Source organism: Leptodactylus fuscus, chromosome 3 (assembly GCF_031893055.1).
Source record: "Leptodactylus fuscus isolate aLepFus1 chromosome 3, aLepFus1.hap2, whole genome shotgun sequence".
NCBI lineage: Eukaryota > Metazoa > Chordata > Amphibia > Anura > Leptodactylidae > Leptodactylus > Leptodactylus fuscus.
In genome coordinates, this window is record NC_134267.1 from 225,456,558 (window position 1) to 225,476,933 (window position 20,376).

General features: G+C 43.4%; 1 protein-coding gene across 1 annotated transcript in view; it reads left to right on the forward strand.

The window, feature by feature from the left end:
- Window positions 1–920: 920 nt before the first annotated feature.
- SUPT3H (SPT3 homolog, SAGA and STAGA complex component) overlaps window positions 921–20,376 on the forward strand; it is a 366,507-nt gene continuing 347,051 nt past the window's right edge. The window contains exons 1-2 of the mRNA XM_075269245.1: window positions 921–1,010; window positions 4,400–4,509. Of these exons, the coding sequence (XP_075125346.1) occupies window positions 4,400–4,509 (110 nt within the window). The 5' untranslated portion in view covers window positions 921–1,010. The remainder of the gene's footprint in view (window positions 1,011–4,399; window positions 4,510–20,376) is intronic.

The following is a 20,376-nucleotide window of genomic DNA, read 5'->3' on the forward strand; positions in this document are numbered from 1 at the left end:
CAATACAGCCCCCCTCATATATACAGGCACCCCCCCCATCAATACAGACCGACTCATATATACAGGCACCACCACATCAATACAGCCCCCCTCATATATACAGGCACCCCACATCAATACAAGCCCCCTCATATATATGGGCACCCCCCAACAATACAGACCGACTCATATATACAGGCACCCCACATCAATGCAAGCCCCTTCATATATATGGGCACCCCCCTCATATATACGGGCACCAGCCTCTTATATACAGACCCCCTCATATATACGGGCACCCCCCAACAATACAGACCGACTTATGTATACAGGCATTCCCCATTAATACAGTCCCCTCTTATATACAGGCACTCCCATCAATACAGACCCTCCTCATATATACAGGTACCCCCCAACAATACAGACCGACTCATATATACAGGCACCCCCATCAATGCAGACCCCCTCATATATACAGACCCCCCTCATATATACAGGCACCCCCCCAACAATACAGACCCCCCTCATATATACAGGCACCCCCATCAATGCAGACCCCCTCATATATACAGGCACCCCCCAACAATACATTCCTCTCATATATACGAGCACCCCAATACAGTAGGAAAAAAACGTGAAAGTGTGACCCCTTTGCAGCTGTATATAGCATAGCAGGTTAGTGTCACTGTATGTAGTGATTGTTGTCAGTAATATATGTGTCAGCAGACCAATGTGAACAAGCTCCATTCTCTCCCGGTCGCTCAATACAAGTCGCAGCGTCCTCACAACAAATAACTAATTTGCGCTCAAGAAGTTTGACCCTTCTCGCCCACCGTAACTGAACGGAGGAAGCTAGAACTCTTGGCGATTCTGATAGGTTCCCGGGGGCCATGCTTAGCTAGGGGACAAAAACTTCCGGCCATGTTTGTTGAGGGCACCTGGCTGTCCATATGGGCAGAGAGCAGCACATCCATACAGTAGAGCTGCTGCACAACCGGCTCACTGTCTAATAAGGGAACTAAATAGAGGCGGTAAGTGAATGCAGAGCGTCTGCATCCTCATGTCAGCACAGCTGCCGGTCACATGTGATCTGTATACTGTCTAATAAACTCCACTATCCCCTTATTATCTGTGCAGGGACTGACTTTAGATGTAGCAGAGCTCTAGTGCTCAGTCTTTGTGTATAAAGAAAGTTTACGTGCAGTCCTCTGGGATGCAGTGAGCTGTGAAACATGGCAAACTCAGCTTTACTACAGCTGCAGCTGTTTATGTGCATGCACTTGGTGGTAGTGATATAATACTATTGCCAGAAGTAATGTAATGGAGCAGATATTCCCAGAGCTCCTGGAATGAGAGGTTTAGGATTGATGTTCTTTTATTTAAATCAGTTCACACTTGGCATATTTTTGCAGAAATTTCATCCACTGAAACTGTTCATCGTACAGTGGGGTTATGTCTACATCATGCTAGAACCGCAGGTGGGTTGTTGGTGTAATTTTATTTTTCTTATTTACTACTGCAGTCAGTGGGGCCATAAACATAATAAATGGGGCTGGTTGCTCCCCACACCTCTGTTTAGTATATCTGTATATAGGTCCCTTGGCTGATGTCACTAGTGAGGCGACCGCTACAGCCAGTCGCAGGGCTCAGCAGTGACCTCTTCATAAACGGTGCGTGACTACTGCAATTTCCTAATTTGTAAAGGGGTGACTTTTGAGACCTGTGATTGGCTGCCCCTATCACGCACATTCTGAGCTGCCACTGCTAGTGGTGGGTTCCTGGGAAGGGGTGACTACTGGTTTATGTTTATAGCCCTACTTTCAGTAGTGTTAAATATTTTTTTCGAAAAACATGAAACATACGACCCCTCTTAATAATTGATGATCGATCTTTGGATAGGTCATCAATTGAAAATTGCCAAGTGCCCAACAGCTGGGACCCCTACTAATCCTTCGCATGAGCGTTACAGTCTTTTCGCTACATATCAAGCATAGAGCCATATATTGGTACAGTGTCAGCGCTTGGTATCACAAATAGTCCAATTAAAGTCATGTTGCAAACAGGTCATGTGACTGATGAATTTGGCCTGTGAAGAGGGGGCGGTGCTTATACTGCTTTGCTACCACTTTAGACAGCTGATCTGTGGGATTCCTGGAGTTAGGCCTCCCACTCCTCTTCAATTGATGACCTCTACACTGATAAGTTATCTGTTAATAAATCCATGAAAACTTCCCTCAAGGAAGTCTATTTCCTTGTGTATCCGGAGTCTCCACTGCTGAGCTATCGCTGTTTTTAGCAATATGTAAATTATCTTTGGAGCAATGATGGCGTTGTCATTGATCCAAACAGGTGATTGGCAAAGCCCTTCATGCTCCATAGAGCTCATTTGCATATTGACAAAAACATATCTTGGCACGGACTCATAGAGAAAACACTGTTTGAGTCAAGTGACCCTAACCTATCTGTCTCTGGGGCTCAGTTCTGCTGACAGACTACCTTTAAGGTTTCAGTCACTCAACTCTATTCCATCTGGGATACATGATCCTTGTGTAGGCTGTATTTCTCGGACTGACCATGGCTGTGTGCATGGAAGTTATAATGCATTGAGTTCCCGACCAACCTGACCCCTCGTGTACTGACATAACGCTATAAATTGGGCCATTCTGGACCTCACTGCTTTATAACTGACTAAGGACCGGTTCAAATTTGCGTTTGGTATTTAGTCCGGTGATTCCGCATGGGGAACCCCCGAACGGAATAACAAACGCATTGACAAGTGGTGAGCAATGAAAGAACACGGACCCCATATACTATAATGGGGTCTGTATGTCTACCTCGCTGTGTCTGCACAGAACATACGGAGAGAAAAGTACTTCATGAACTACTTCCCTCTCCAAATGACTCGTGCGGAACACACACGGACCCCCTTATAGTCTCTGGGGTCCATGTGCTTTCATTGCTCACCGGTTGTCAATGCGTTCGGTATTCCGTTCGGGGGTACCCCAAGTGGAATGGAATCCTGAATGGATGTGTGAACCAGGCCTATGATGCAGTAAGTTCCCTGCACACAGCTGTGGTCAGTGCCGGATATACATTGTACAGCAAGCATTGTGTTTCTGGTATGCGTCAATCCTACCATGTTTAACTTAGTAGTAGGCTCCAACCCCAGTGTCTACATCATACCATGTAATAGGGTTATATTTAGGAGAGGCATAGTTTGTTACTGTGATTTGGACCACTCTTCAGCATCAAATCCTGAGGCGAGGATTTATTAGCTGTGACAGGTGCCAGACTGCACAGCAAATACCTACAAAGCTACAAAAACTACTCCATTCTAGCATCAACCAGACATGGATTGTTATCAGCCTCCATTTAAGTAAAGAAATTTCTGCAACAAATTTCCCATGTGTGAACCCTCAATGTACGGCATCAACACCCAATGGCGGAGTTATATAGGTCTAATAGGTCTTCCTTATATAAATTCATTTACAAAAATGACAACAAATCCCAGGATAGGGATGAACAAATATAACTGAAAGAAACATAGTCAGGAAATCTCAATATCTTTTTAAGAGATTTTCCTATAATAACATATCAGATTTTGGGGAACCTACTACTGAAACCTCCAATGACCATGAGAATAGGTTCCACCTCTTCATCTCCAGGAATGAAGTGGTGTTGCACTGGGGCATATCCTTGGCCACCACTCCATGTACTTGTACAGACAGCAGAAGATTTCCATCCTGGAAGGTCCTTAGAACTGAAAGCATGTTCCCCAGCTCTCCATTGGTAAGGGGCATAACCCTCTTCCCCTGACTGCTGGGGGTTTTAGCGCTTGGACCCCCAGTGATCAGATACTTATCCTCTATCTTGTGTGAAAACATAAATAAAAGTGGAATTGTGGAAATTAAACTTTCCGATTGCCATTACAGAAAAGTTGACCAACCTCTCTGATTTTGGCTGGGTTGATTGACTATCTAATGTGTATAGGATTGGGTTTCTCAGCTCTCCCTGAATGGATGTTGGGGGGGGGGGGAGTAAAGGATCAGGCTGGTTGGGTTTAAATATGCCAAATTGTCTCATTCCATAGGAAATAAGTCGCTGCTCGTCTCTCCATACATGCATGGTTAACCTAACTGAGCTTTCATGTGTATGGGAGAGTCCAGAGGAATACTCTGCAGCAGGGTTCACACTATTTTTGGTTGGCCATTTGTGAGGCTGGAGAGCTGCACCAGGTAACTTGTATAGCCAAGAGAGTTGGACTAGGTAAGTTCTAGCAGAACTGTAGCAGGTAACTTCTAGAGCCAGCAGAGTTATGGCATGTGTCTGGCAGAGCCAGTGAAGTTGCCCCTTTGTCTTATATATGTTTATAGCAGGGTGTTTTATAATCCAGCGGCACTATTTCTTTTATCTGTTATAGATGAGCCTCAGCACCGCATCTTCCACCACCATGTCCTTGTCGTCCACTACATCTTCTGCGAAGGGAGCAGGAAAGCTGACCAGTTTTGTCCCTGAACTCCAGAGCATGATGTGAGTTTTTTGCTTTCTGTGTATATTCTTATAATATGTTGTGGAGAGCAATAGTTGGATGTGTAATAGCTGCAATGATTAATATTTGTTGGTTCTTTTTCGCCTTATTGAGTTGGTTAAAAAGGATCCATTAACACTGAAACCCTTAGCAGGAGGAGACTATGAGATGCGGCTATAACAATCGCTTTCTCTGGTTTAATAACATAACCATTCTTTTTATAATTACGTTCACCATGAAATAACAATTTTGAAGCATCTATTCTAGAACATTGTGCTGCGCTGTTACTCTGGTGCCCCTTCTGGAAATCTGTGAATAAGTTTGTAAGGTGGTTGAAGACGTCCCCTTTCAACAAGTGTGCATTAAGTAGAGGACTTGTAGTTGGAGAGTAGGAGTCGCCATGCTAGACAGACATATAGTTTATTCTCTGTATTGTAAGAATGATGTTCTGTTGTGCATATTATTAGTTCACTATACTTGCATTGTCATACTCAGAGATGAGCGAACGGCGTTCAAGCGAATTGGTATTCGATCGAATATCAGGCTGCTCGAGATATTCGATTCCAATCAAATACCACGCCGCAAACTCACTAAAAATTTGATTCCCCTCCCACCTTCCTTGGTGCTTTTTTTGCACTAATAACTGTTCAGGGCAGGTGGAACAGAAACTATGACAACGGAGGCATCAGAAAAAAATTGGAAAAAATAATTGGCTGGCTAAATCAGGTGACCTCCACTTTATACGAATGGTCGATTTCAGATTTGGTTCATATGAGACTGTGAACTATGTGACTGTTAGACAGGGATAGATGTACTGGCAGGGATAGCTAGGGATTACCTTTATTTAGGGGGGAATGTTACTCAAACAGCTCCTTGGGGCTCTATCTCGTGGCAGCCCATTATATGCTAGTCAGGATCCCTGTGAACTTGCATTATGTGCGAGCTGACTTTTTCTCATAGGAATGCATTGACCAGCTTTGATTGGCCGAATGCCATACAATGTACAGCATTTGGCCAATCAACGCTGGTTCTGCCGGAGGAGGTGAAGATCGGTCCACAGCAGTCTCCATTGTGGTCTGATCTCAGATGTAGCAGAGTTGACACAGCGCTGCATTGAGCTCACAGCACTGCTGCATCTCAGGTGTAGCAGAGCCCAGCGCACGGCCAGCTCTGCTACATCTCAGGTGTATCAGAGCTGTGTCAACTCTGCTATACCTGAGATTGGACCACAGTGTAGACTGCTGTGGAACAATCTTAGACTCCGCCTCCTCACAGAGGAGCCTCTGGCAGAACCAGCGTTGATTGGCCGAATGCTGCACTCTATATGGCATTCGGCCAATCAACGCTGGTCAATGCATTCCTATGGGAAAAAGTCAGCTCCCGCATTATTAGTGGCGTAATGCAGGGACTTGGCCGTGTTAGATGCCCCCAGACATGCTTCCCCTGCTGTCCCAGTTGCATTGCAGAGTTGTTGGCATCATTTGCTGAGGTGTCATAGTGGACTTGGTGACTCTCCTGAGTCAAATAGTGGTTTCCCCTGAAACAAAGCATTTTTCCCCATAGACTATAATGGGGTTTGATATTCGTTCGAATAGTCGACTATTAAGGAGCAATTCGAAACGAATATGGAATATTTCACTGTTCGCTCATCTCTAGTCATACTGTATTATTGTATTATGCTACTATCACTTTAATTGCCACTATATAGTCATCATGCCTCTTCTTACTCTTGCATATTTTGGAAGGGACGGGGTGCAGTGATGGAATGTTTTTGCTCCTATAGTCTTTGCTACTGGCTGTGTTCTATCCACTGACCATGGCACATCTTAAGTACACTGTGGCAAGAACACTCACTATTGATAGCACTATTCCCACATCTATATGGGAGTCTAGGTGTTAATCCATTGAAAGCTGGAGCTGTGTTGGTTTCAGAGCTATAAAACCCAGTTGGAAGCTAGCAGTGGGACACGTGGCAATAGTAAAAATGCATCTGTGGACTCTGCAAATCTGAGACTGTTGTTGAGGTCCCTCAACTACGATTGTAACTTTGCTGTGAACATCCGGTGAACTGAAAATAACTTGAGCTACCTCAAGTAAAGTACCCGGTGATCCCAACACCTCAATTTTGAGTGTTAATTCTGACGAAAATTTGTAGGAAGTACTTTGGGTAAATGGGGCACTCACTTTACTGATTGGGTTAGCTCGGTGTGAAAAGGGGTGCCTCATTACAATTGATTAATGTGTCCTACACACTCTGATACTATCCAATCATTTGTCATTGTTTAGGGACACAACCATCTGTGTGTGTGGGGGTATGGTAATCATATGTAATAAGGAGGAATAGTAGAGCAGTGGTACACCACAAAGTCATGAGAAAAGATGCTCCGGGATTGTTATTTCATGGGAAATGGAAAGCATTTGTCAAAAAGACATGTCAGGAGGTGTGATAGATTTTTTTTTTGAACTTTGATATTTATGACTTTCTAATGAATATCATCATGTCATTGGGAGACATCGACCTGTGCACACACCGACCTGCTATTTGAAGAGGCCACAGTGCTTACACAAATGGGATGGAGCTGCAATGCCAAGCACAGCCACTATACAGTGTGTAGCGCTGTTCTCATTTTGCAGTGAAGAGGCCTCAGCCTTCATCTGAACCCTACAGCTTCAGCAAACAGCTGGTCATGGGGCAAGCCAGGATAAGTCATTGGTGTCATGGCCTCAGAATACTCTCTTGATCATTCGTTCATGGATCCTGTTGTGTTTAGTGTTGTATTTATCCTTGCTGTTCATTTCCTCCTTGTCGCTCTTATTTATATATCCAAAGAAGTATGATTTCTATGGTTATTGTGTCATACTTAAGGCCTCATACTTTTTATCCGCAGCTGTGTAGCACAGTAGGGACACATTCATTTCTATGGGCCCATACACATAGCTATAGTTTTTGCAGCTGTGTATCTAGGCCGTACTAAAGAACTGCAGAAAATGGAGCAGGTCCTGTACCTGTCCGTATTTGCGTCTCAGTCCATTCATTTCAATGCATGGGTTAGTGAAAATCATAGATGACACAGTGATATCAATTCATCCATCATACATGGTGTTTGTACTGTCCCGTACACTGCACATATACATGTGTGTAGGTGGCCTAAGTGACAGAGGGCCAAACAAGCCTCTGTAACTTGGAGTGGCTGTATATTGTAAAACAAATATTCACTACTGTAGGGGCTAGAAAAATGACTTATTGACTTATGATATTAATGTCCAGCTATCTTAACTGAGCAACAAGTGTCAGGCAGCTGCTGCCAAGGCAAGTAAGGGTGAATGATGGATCAATGAACGGATCAATTAAAATGGACACACTAGCATCAGTTAGTATCCGCTTTTTTATACTGTCTTTGTTTCTGCTTTCTGAGCATGTGCAGAAAAAAAAACAGACGCAAAGTAATGGCCAGTAACTGATGGCTATCAGTGAGGGCGGGTTCCGTCTCCTGTCCACTTTCTCGAGCAGAAGACGGAAACCCACAAAGCGAAGACCGGGCGCAGGTGTGAACCCGCCCTTACTGTCCGTTATAAGTAGATTTCAATGTTAAAAAATAACAGACACTTGCCGTCAGTTTTTTTTTCTAACAGACAGAAAAGTCCTGCATGTAGGATTTTTTTGTCCTTTGGAAAAGAACGGACTTGTGACGGATTGGGTGTAAACAGACGCAATATAAAATCCCATTGAAATGAATGGAAATTTTAAAGATTTCTGATGGTACAGCCAGTGTCCGTTACCAAAGTCTTGTAACAGTCAATAACTACAGACACTGCTGATGTTGGGTTGTAACAAGTTATGACGTTATCCTATATTGATCGGAAAGGGTTTATCTTCATGATCAACTGCTGAGAGCCCAACAGACTGATGGCATCCTGATTGAGTAGCTAGCTGAACATAGGCCCTACTACTCCATTCATTATCTATGGGAGTGTCAGAAATAGTCAAGTCGAGCCCTCACTGATCATGGAGTTCTCCTCTATTCTGTTAATAGGTGATAACTTGGTGCAACCCCTTTAATGATTGGAATCTCAAAGGAGTTTTTCCATAACCTAAGAGTATTTTGGTTACTGCCTCAATGTTACTGAGACCCCATGCACACAACAAAGTACTGTATGCTTCTGATGTGGGGTTGAATACACTTGGATGACCTTGGGGTGACATCCAAGTGCATTCACTCAATGGGTCCATTTTGTTCCAGTAATATGGTCCTATCCTACTCTGTGGCAGTGGAATGGAGTGTATCCAAAACCGCCATGGACATGAATGCAAAACTCAGCCCCACATTGGATGCCGCACTTGGTCAATTTGCTTTCTGCTACATGTACTCAAATAGTACTCATCTGGACAAGGGGTGAGGGGGTTGTAAAGCAACCATGAGACTAGTGGTATAGTTCGGTTGCTAGGTGCCAAATTTCCACTAAAGGTAGGTAATACTTAAAAGTATTAAACTATATGTATGCAGTTACCATTGTCTGACCTAAATCCAACACAAGCTATCATGAACATGTAAGCCCGCAAATCATCTAGTAGTGATACAGTCAGTATGTAGGAAAATCAACCCATTTCTCTAATGTAAGATGGATGTGACAAGGCTTACTGCAGCTATAGTAAGTCTTCCATTCACTGTCCTCTGTAATCTGACCGCATACTATCCCAGGGTCTATACTTATTGCCATGAAAAACCTGGAAGTTTCCAAAAGTCATTTATTCTTTGGTATTTCCTGACTATACAAGTTTTTTTTTTTAGAGCGGATAAATATCACAGATCTTCCATAGACGACTGTGTCCCTTAGGAGTTCTCGTGCTCTACTCGCTGACGTAAAGAACATGACTGGAGGGTCTTCAGCCCCTAGTGAGAGTCAGGGCAGACTTTACTTCCTCAAAGTTTGGTTGCTAGATGAAGCTTCAGGGTCACTAATCCTCATCTAAGGGTAGGAATGATTGTTAGGAACATTGGAAATCTTCAAACTGTTCAGACGTTTCCTTTTCGTTTTAAGAAGTATAAAATAGTGAACTTGTAACCGAGCCGTGGCAGACCCTGCCAGCACAAATGTTCTTGTTCGGATCATTAAAAAAGAGGGGAAAAAATTGTATATTTAAGTGTCTATTTGGCAGCTGCTTCTCCCGTTCTTCTTAAAATAAAAACTTGAAATGAGTAAAAAAGGAAAGGCCCCGGGAAATCATTAATAATTGTCTACGTTCTTATTATTTTCTGATTAACAGTTGGGTTGAAGTTCTGGTCGTGTCACTATTGTTTCCTATTATTATTATTTTCTGATGCCGAAGAAATGTCTCCGCTGCATTTGTGGAATTTAATAAAATTTGATAAAATGAGGCAGCAGAAGAAAGAATTAAGATGGGATTTACTTTCTGACATTTACCCCAACCAGATTCTGGATCTATGTGCCAATATATATATTTTTTCATTATTAGCAAAACCAGATAGTCATTTTTATTATTTTTTTTAATGCTATTTTCTGTACATGTTTATGGGGGCGCCATCTTTCTTGTGCTTTCCTCCACTCTGTTTAACAGCATTTACTGATATGCTTTACATCATAGGCATGGCCAAAAGCAGCAATGGTCTAGGCTTATTGCAGTCTATGGGAAAGTTTCTAGACATATTCTGTGCAGTGAGGGGGAGAAGATGTAACATCTATTGTTTGATGCATCAGTGGTGTTATCTTCTGCTGTAATCCCGGCTTCTGCAAAGAAAACCCCTACACAATAGGAAAAATGTTGTTTTTAGGCTTAGTGGTCAGTGTGAAAACTGTAGTGTAGGATTTATTTATTTATTTATATATAGTGACATGGAAAAAAAAATCTTAAATATGTTTAACATAAAAAGATTGGTTTAAATGACCACTAATTTTCAACTAACTTACTGTTTTCCTAGAGCATGTGATTCTGGACCAAAGTATGAAGTTTAATTAAATCTATGGCTGCTTTCTGCCTGGAAAACCTCTATAAAGTCCCTGCCACTAGGTGTCCTACTTCTAGCTAATCTGCTGTTCACTCCTTTGTTTCTAAGCAAGTCTTTCCCTAGACACATTCATGCCATTTTGATAATCTCAGTGAGTGTAGGGGTCGTCCTTTTCTCTGGTCACACAGTGCAGGGAGAGGGGAGGGGCCGATTCTCCTCATAGCCTGCACAGACATGTCTGCCAACTATTGCTGAGGATTCTGCACATCTCACAGTTTACAATATAGAGAAGTCTTCTATGTACTTGTATCTACTTCTGGCTGCTTGTGAGGTATTCTTTACAGACAGCAAGCATCTTCATAGACTCTGCTCATAGATTTATTTTTTATGTATTTTATGTGCTTGGTGGCCCTATATTTGCAGTCTAGAGTTCCTGGACCTTCGGTCACTTGGCCTTCCTGGGTATTATGGTCACTTGGACTTTCCTCAGGTAGTTGTATAACTATTTTACAGTTATTCATGGCAGAAACGTATCAGTAATGTATAACAGAGGGGAGACAGACTGCCCCTTATTGTACACCCCACAGCCTGGGACAGAAATGCAGCCATAATCTGATTATTAGCAGCAAAAAAACTTATAGGACATCATGTAAGAAGGTTTATGCACCTATTTCAACTTTTCATGAGAACTCAAGTTACCTTTAACCAATAAGGGCGGGTTCACATCTGCGCCCGGTCTCCGCTTTGTGGGTTTCCGTCTTCTCCCGACAGGAGACAGAAACCCGGCGGTCAGCGTCCGCCCGTGAGCGTCTTCTGGTCTCCGCGGCGAAACTTTTTTTTTTTTTTAACTGGACACAAAGTCCTGCATGTCCGACTGTGTCCGGTTAAAAAATCCAGTTTCGCCGCAGAGAGGCAGAAGGCGCTCAAGAGCGGACACTTTGCAAACCCAATCAAATGAAAGAGTTTGAAAACTGGCTGCCGGTTTCCGTCTCCTGTCCAATTTCTCGGGCAGAAGACGGAAAGCTGAAAGCGGAGACCGGGCGCAGGTGTGAACCTGCCCTAAGTCATCTTCTGCTAATGCATTCACTTCATCATATAAATGGATAACTAGTTATAGTGTGAGATTGATGGCTGACACCATTGTGTTGTGAGAACTTTGCTCAGTCATTGTAAAACCATCATATTGCAATGACTTTTGGGAATGTAATTTCTTGAAAATATTGCTAGAGACAACAGGTCAGATTTACTAAGACTGACTAGACTGTGGTCGATGTTGAACTATAATTCTGTTATTATTATTATTATTATTATTATTATTATTATTGTAATATTTTATAAACTCTGTTTGAAAGGCGCAGGTGACATTGTGTATGGACTGAATTTCCTCATGGTGGGACTATTAAAGGATTATCTTATTGAATGTGTCATCCACTTTCTATCTTTAGGATAGGCCATCAATATTAAATCTGTGAGGGTCCGACAGCATGGACCCCCACTCTTTAGCTCCCTGTAATGTTTACCTCGGTACTGCCTGCTGGAGCCGAGAAGAAAAACCCATGTGTCATGTTATGAGCGGCATACAGCACAGACATGACCAGTCCCTTCCTTCAGTAAATCCTACATCATGTACTCTTTAGATATAATTGGAGGTACATGTTAGTTTTTTTTTTTTTGCCCTTTGAAATTTGCTGATAATGGTGATTTTCTGGGTAATTACGAAACATTTCGGACTATTAATTAGAATGTGGATTTCTATGTAATTGCAGGGTTTCACTAGGTTCATATTTTTCAGCTTGGCATGAGATTTTTCTAGCCTAAACCAGTAATTTACATGGTAGGCCTGTGAGTACCTTATATTCTTCATATGAGAGTCGCCACGTCACTATGACATGTGTTAGATAATCTAAAGGCCTGTACTCGCCAATGACTGATTACCATTGGGTTTCACAATGGGTTTAGTAGGGGACCTCATTGGTTTGGTGATCCATAGGGGTCACAGTAGGCTGGCGGAATTGAAAGAATATGCAAAAAGTGTGTTCCCATTTTAAGAAGTGAATTTGCACATTGGTGTGGGTCTCCGCAGTCAGATTAAGAGAATGGGGGAGAGCACGGTCCCTCCTTCAGTGTGGATGCACATGGCTCCATTCATTTCTAAGAAAGTTCTGGAGATAGCCAAGCATTGTACTTCGGGCTATCTTCAGCTCATTGAAATGAATTTGTGTATATACTCGAGTATAAGCCGACCCGAATATAAGCCGAGGCCCCTAATTTTACCACAAAAAACTGGGAAAACTTATTGACTCGAGTATAAGCCGAGGGGGGGAAATGCAGCATCTACTGGAAAATTTCAAAAATTAAAATGGTCGGAATTTTTGGGTGCAGTAGTTGCTGGGTGCTAGTGAAAGGGAGGGGGTGTTTTGGTTGTCTGTCTGTCCCTCCCCTGAGCTTGAGGACTGAGGGTTTTTTTTCCCCCACTTGGAATTCAGCCTGGCTGAATATAGGGTATTTTTGATCAGTCTTCCATTGGCCTTAAAGGGGTTATCCATATAGATAAGGGGTTATGCATACAGATAACCTTTTTAAAGCCAATGGAAGACTGATCAAAAATGTAACCAAAGGAGAAAAATGCAAAAACAGCAATGTACAGAGTTGTCAACAGGGATTGCAAAATGCATATAAATGAAATTTTTGGCATTTTTATTAACGTACAGCAGCATATTGCGCTGGTGGCAGGAAACAAATATTCCGGCTTACTAGGTGAATGTGAGGGTATGACACGGCCCTATTGTAGGTAAGCGCGACCTTACATACCTCAGTAATTGCACACTACAGCTGAGGAGACATCGCGTTGCAATGCATGTGTTCCGACAGGCAGAATCCTGCGTAATTATCAGTGTGGCCATGACTGCTCAGAATAACGCAGAGCATGTGTGTGCATCACTCAAGTTATCTGAGGATAGGGCTTTACTCATGTCTGGAAGGAATAGACTGTCCTGTCACACACTCTACGGTCTTGTACATCAAGGCTCTGTAAGTTCCTGTTGACCACGAATCATCATTGTGTGTTTTGTTTCCAGCTGATTTTGTAGTGAACTTGTGAAATATTAGGAATTTGTCATAATGGTGTTGAATGTGCAAATGTAATTTGTAGATCTGTTTGATGTTAGTGGATTAGATTGTATGGGGTCAGGTCCTGGAAATGTCCTATTTATAAGTAGGGCTCATAGTCTATAAAAGTTTATGAACCCGTGTAACCATAACATCGCGTATTTTGATTTAAAGGGATCCTATCAATTAAACTCAATTTTTTCTGCCTATGACGTAGGAATAGCCTTAAGAAAGGCTATTCTTCTCCTACCTTTCGTTGTCTTCTCTGCACCGCCGTTCTGTAGAAATCCCATTTTTTGCTGGTATGCAAATGAGTTCTCTCGCAGCACTGGTGGCGGTCCCCAGCACTCAAACAGCACTGGGGGAATCCCCAATGCTGCGAGAGAACTCTCCAGCGCCGCCTCCATCTTCTTCAGGAACGGGTCTTCTTCCGGCGGTGGCTTCAAACTTCTGGGCCTAGGGCAAAGCCGACTGCGCATGTCTGTCGGCTACAAGAAAATGGCCGCTTACACAGTAATGCAAGTGGTCATTTACTTGTGGCCGGCAGGCATGCGCAGTCGGCTGCCCGAGGCCTAGACGTTTGGAGCCACTGCCGGAAGAAGATGCGAAGAAGACTTGTTCCTGAAGAAGATGGAGGCGGCGCTGTAGAGTTCTCTCGCAGCATTGGGGACGCCCCCAGTGCTGTTTGAGCGCTGGGGCCTGCCCCCAGTGCTGTTTGAGCGCTGGGGCCTACCCCCAGTGCTGCGAGAGAACTCATTTGCAAACCGACGAATACCGGTTTGTATACTGAACGGCGGCACGGAGAAGACATCTAAAGGTAGGAGAAGAATAGACTTTCTTAAGGCTATTCCGACGTGGTAGGAAGAAAAAAATCAATTTTAATGATAGGATCAAGAAAAATCTGCCAAAAATTCTAGACCTTCACCAAATACAACAGGTTACTAACATCCCTTGGATACTTGTTTGCAGTGTAGCATCTACATAATGGGGATATGTAACAGGTAGATATTATCTGTAGGCCCTTACTAATCACACACGTCCATGTTCTGCTCTGCGCAGTGACGTGCCGTAGTTGTTAATACCTTTCATTTAGCTTGTCCAGTTTTTACAGCTTTGTGGTTAAAATTACGTCTTTTAGATTCCAATTAGTGTTTGTCGTGTCGTATTAAAATGACCCGTAACCTCCGAAGAAAGGCATTTTGTAATGACCCTTACAGTGTATATAGTGTCTGTAGACGGGACAATGTGTAAATTACTTTCCTTTATTTAGCTTTTGTCGTCCTGCCATACTCACAGAGCACTGTAAAACCTTTCATGACTCAGAGTCATTTGGTTATATAAAAACCTTTTATATTTTTCAGCTCTGCGTCAATATATTCAGACCCCATCAGACAAAAGTTTGTTTCTCTGCTTAGTCCTGGCAGCGGTCGTCATGAATCAGCATTTACTAGTCATGTCAGTGTCTGGCTAAACATTTATAACGGTTGCTGCATTTCACATCTATGTGTAGACCACCGCAAGCTTAATACATGAGATTGGGTAAGAAATAAAATACCAGTCATTTAAATAAAGCTATGGAGTCATACTATAAAAATGTAAAGGTAAGTCCAAAATGAGTAGCCTGTCCTTAGAGGTCATCAAGGTCAGAATGGTGGGGCCTGACACTCAACACCCCCAACCATCAACTGATTGTAAAGGCTGTGTCACTTTTTGATTGATCAGAACTTTTTGGCTTTCTACAGCTCCCTTAACAAACTGTGGGTCTGCCAACCATTCCCAAGAGAAGTCCATCTTCAGTTTTCTGACAGTGAAGAGCTTGTATGGTTTTTAGTGTAATATTCAAAAAGCCTCAAGCCTAAAAAATGGATAGCAGTGAAGTACCTATGATTTGTGCCTTAAATTTTTATTTATTTATTTTTTTGCCCCAACACTTTTTAAGATGGATGGAAATCTAGGCGGGCTGGGGTAGAGATACCTCGGCCCATCACATTTACTGTATCTCGTACCAAAAAAGTGGCGTGACTAATACCAAAAAATTATATCCTCTCCTGACTGGTATAGATTTCAATTCAGGCTCACAAGCCCCCTTCCAAAATGCACCAGGGCCTCTTAAAGGGATCCTTTCATTCAGAAGTCATTTTTTGTCACTAACATGTCGGAATAGCCTTAAGAAAGGCTATTCGTCTTCTACCTTTCGTTGTCTTTTCCGCATTGCCATTCGCCCGAAATCCTGGTTTTTGCCGGTATGCAAATGAGCTCTCACATCACTGGGGGCAGGCCCCAGCGCTCAAACAACATCCCCAATGCTGCCAGAGAACTCTCCAGCGCCGCCTCCATCTTCTTCAGGAATATCCTCTTCCTGTGTCTTCTTCCGGCACAGGGTTTGAAATTTGTAGGCCTGGGGCAGAGCCGACTGTGCATGCCCACAGGCCACAAGAAAATGGCCGCTTACTTACTATGTAAGCAGCCATTTTTTTTGTGGCCGTGGGCATGCGCAGTCACCTCTGCCCGATGGCCTGAGGCCTACAAGTTTCAAAGCCGACACAGGAAGAGGATATTCCTGAAGAAGATGGAGGTGGCGCTGGAGAGTTCTCTGGCAGCATTGGGGACGCCCCCAGTGCTGCGAGAGAACTCATTTGCATACCGGCGAACAGCGGTGTGGAGAAGACAATGAAAGGTGGGAGACGAATAGCCTTTCTTAAGGCTATTCCGACATGTTAGGGACAAAAAATTACTTCTGAATGATAGGATCCCTTTAATAACTCCTCGCACCAGTCTTGATAAGTCTGCCCCCATGTTTTTTTTTTTTTTTCAAAGGCTTGTCAAGTTTTCAGAAACTCATTTTTAGAAACCATATTGGTGCATTCTGACCTTGTAGAGGGGCGTGAGGATGGAGAACAGCTACAAAACTTTTTGTTTAAATAGGTGCCATGCAATTCTTTATTTAACCTCTGGGGGCATTGCAGGGAAATTGAGCACTTGTTGCCACATATCTTCTGGACATTAGAGATCGCAGAAGTGCCATACCCTTGTTCTTTTCCTCTGAGTCTGTGGCCGAACGTCTCTCTATTCTGTTTATCTACCATCTCTTCAGTACATCCATGATTCTGAAGATGATTATGAACATATAAAAAAATACTACTTTAGACTAAGTTTTTATTTTTCAAATAGTTAATACTATTATTAACATCAGTTACAAATAGTTTGACGTGACAACACATTTGCCTTATACGTTTTTCTAGCCTTTTATTTTACTGTCCGGCGGCGGTGAAGGAGTTAAGCCGTAAGCAATTCTTCCTCAGTCTCGGCAAATAAATGTTGTGTAACTGCTATCCTGTGCTTAAGGGATCACACACTCGGATCTCCTCTTGTTAATGCAAAGAGGAAATTCTATAATACAGAAAACTATTAAGGCATGATTCATACAAACGCTGATAGGCCCGCTGGGGTGAAATCATTTACAATCTGTTCCACCTGTTTCCAGCGGAGCCGAGTCGAGCGCACACAGGTGGTTTTCTTTTCAAGATGTTTATGGCCAGGCCACAGGGATATGGTTTTTGGATTGAAGATGGGTCATAATTCACTCTTAACACATCGTCAAACCCTACGACTGAGATTTTTACCTTTTGCAGAGTTCGTAAAGCTCTTTGTGTTTGCCAGTAGCTCTGGATTTGGCTTGACATGTGGTTGATGTATTCTATCTAATGCCTGGGAGAATGTTACCGAGTATTATTGCATTAACTAACACTTCGCGTGTGTGAAAAACTGACATGTTGTATAAGCCGCAGAGAAGTTTCATATATGGAGTTGTAGGGCCATCGAGTGCGACAGGCTCTAGGAGCATTTTTCGGGACCCTTGACCAAGAAATAGTAGGAAAACTTGTAGGAACTGTATGTTTCCTCCTCCACCCATCTCCCTTGAAATAGAAACCAGTGGGCATCGAAGATCACTTTCAAGCAAATCTAACCTTCTGAACATCATCTGTCTTTAAAACTACTTTGCTCTTCTTCTTGTCTTCATCTTGAATCATCTTCATTGGCATCCAGAGCTGCATTCAATCAAAATTATACTAATGTTGATGTCACCAATCTGTCTATAGATCATTCTCCATATAGTGAACTATTATAGCCTCCCAGAATAATCTTGGATCATTGTAAGGGATGTCACTGTGACTTTGCCATACTGGAGATCCAACCAAGGGCAACATTGGCCTGGAGGTATTAGAGTCTGTAGTTTTTGTGTTGGTTTTCTCTGTGTACCCCCTTTTCTCCTCATGCTCCAAAAACATAATGATGATTTTATTTCACTTGGGAGACAGGGACTAGTGTAAAGGATGACCATCTCTGTATAGCACCGTAGCATAAGATATCACCATATACATGAATGTAATAAGACTTGATCTAAGATCAGTTCCTGGTAATAGTTACTTAAAATTACATGGAGAAGTGAGAAATTTTTGTTTGTGATGGTCTATTTGACCTATCATGGGGCCTCATATTGGGGGTTGCATGATGCAGCAAATTTTAGATTCTATTTTGATACTTTTTAAGAGGCAATTGGTTAAACTTATTGCTCAGGTTAGATATTGCAGGCCCCAACCCCATCCAGCTGCCAAGACTCCTTACAGCATTGCCGGGAGTTCTACAGACCAGAGACATACCCCAACCCGTCACCCAGCTGCTGGCGGAGCAAGGACTCCCTGACACCTGAGCCGGGACTTCTACAGACCAGAGACTAACCCCAACCCGTCTCCCAGCGGCTGGCGGAGTAAGGACTCCCTGACACCTGAGCAGGGACTTCTACAGACCAGAGACATACCCCAACCCGTCACCCAGCTGCTGGCGGAGTAAGGACTCCCTGACACCTGAGCAGGGACTTCTACAGACCAGAGACATACCCCAACCCGTCACCCAGCTGCTGGCGGAGCAAGGACTCCCTGACACCTGAGCCGGGACTTCTACAGACCAGAGACTAACCCCAACCCGTCTCCCAGTGGCTGGCGGAGTAAGGACTCCCTGACACCTGAGCAGGGACTTCTACAGACCAGAGACATACCCCAACCCGTCACCCAGCTGCTGGCGGAGTAAGGACTCCCTGACACCTGAGCAGGGACTTCTACAGACCAGAGACTAACCCCAACCCGTCACCCAGCTGCTGGCGGAGCAAGGACTCCCTGACACCTGAGCCGGGACTTCTACAGACCAGAGACATACCCCAACCCGTCACCCAGCTGCTGGCGGAGTAAGGACTCCCTGACACCTGAGCAGGGACTTCTACAGACCAGAGACATACCCCAACCCGTCACCCAGCTGCTGGCGGAGTAAGGACTCCCTGACACCTGAGCAGGGACTTCTACAGACCAGAGACTTACCCCAACCCGTCACCCAGCTGCCGGCGGAGCAAGGACTCCCTGACACCTGAGCAGGGACTTCTACAGAGCAGAGGCCTCATTCCACATTTATCTTACTTTTATTGTGCCCGCTTTCATTTCCTCTGTTCAGAGTTTCACACCTAGAACCCTCAGTACAGTTCCATACCAAAGCATTAATTTGTTTTTGAGACTATCAATCCTATACGATTGGTATTGAACTCTAAATTCTGGTATACTGACAACTCTATCTCCAAATGTGACCTTTGAGTCAAGGGGGTATACACACGGGCACACACACAAACCCAAACATTTGCTTGCAGTACATATCTATGATCCGCCTAGATGGATACAGAATCATATTGCCATATTGCCTGTGTACCCGAGTAGATAAAGGGATGTTCACACAGCCAAAAGAGGAATTTGAGACAGACCTACGCCTCGAGACCTCGTCATTTTCCCGCCAAACGACTTCACATGGCGGAATGCCAAAACAGAGCAATATATATGTCACTGGCCCCTGACCTCACATGGGTTTACAACCTTGGCAAAAATCCTAACCATCTTTCTTTATAGACAAAAAGTCCCTGCAAGCACATAAGGGTTAAACACTATTGTTCTTCATTAGCTGCAAATTTCGGTGAGCGCTGAACATTCACATTTGTTGTGGGCCGCGATCCATAACAGGCCGGCTTACCCTAAACTCTGCATGTTAACAATTTCCCAAAAAATTAAGAGCATGCAAAAACACATTAGGTAAGTGATTACAGTTAATATATGGATAAATAGTGCGGCTTGTTCATTCTTCAAGGAATGCAAACATATGGTCCTATAACACAACCTTGAATTAGTTTGGTATGTATTTCTCAAAGGAAGCCTGGACGTGCAAGAACCTTGGCTGGCCCAACTGTACAAGGATTATGTAAAGAAATCTGGTAAGCTTTCATCAAACATTTGTTAACAAGTTAGAAAGCAAGGTTGGCTCGGCCCTCTCTGTTATTCCCGGAACACACTGTGAAATAACTAGGTTTTGTGTGAAAAAACTCCCCACATTTTTATGGCTGCACGCAGAGTCCCTGTAGATATGCATTGCAGATCCGTAGGCCATCCATGTGCCATATTCTGCAGCGTCATCACTGTCCCAAGTAGGGTAACAATCTAAATTCCTTATCTGTATGTCTTTGGAGTGTAGGAGGAAACCGACGCAAACTCAGGGAGAACATACAAACTCCTTGCAGATGTTGCCCTTCGAACCCAGGACTCAAGCGGCTGCAAAGCATCAGTTCTGACCAATGAGCTACAATGCTGCACCCAGTAATATGGCGTGCCACGATTATTTCCTTGTGGGTTTTTAAGGGATGTTCCGGGATCACATATAATAGTGCATCATTAGGATAAGCTATCAATATCAGATCCGCCATCAATA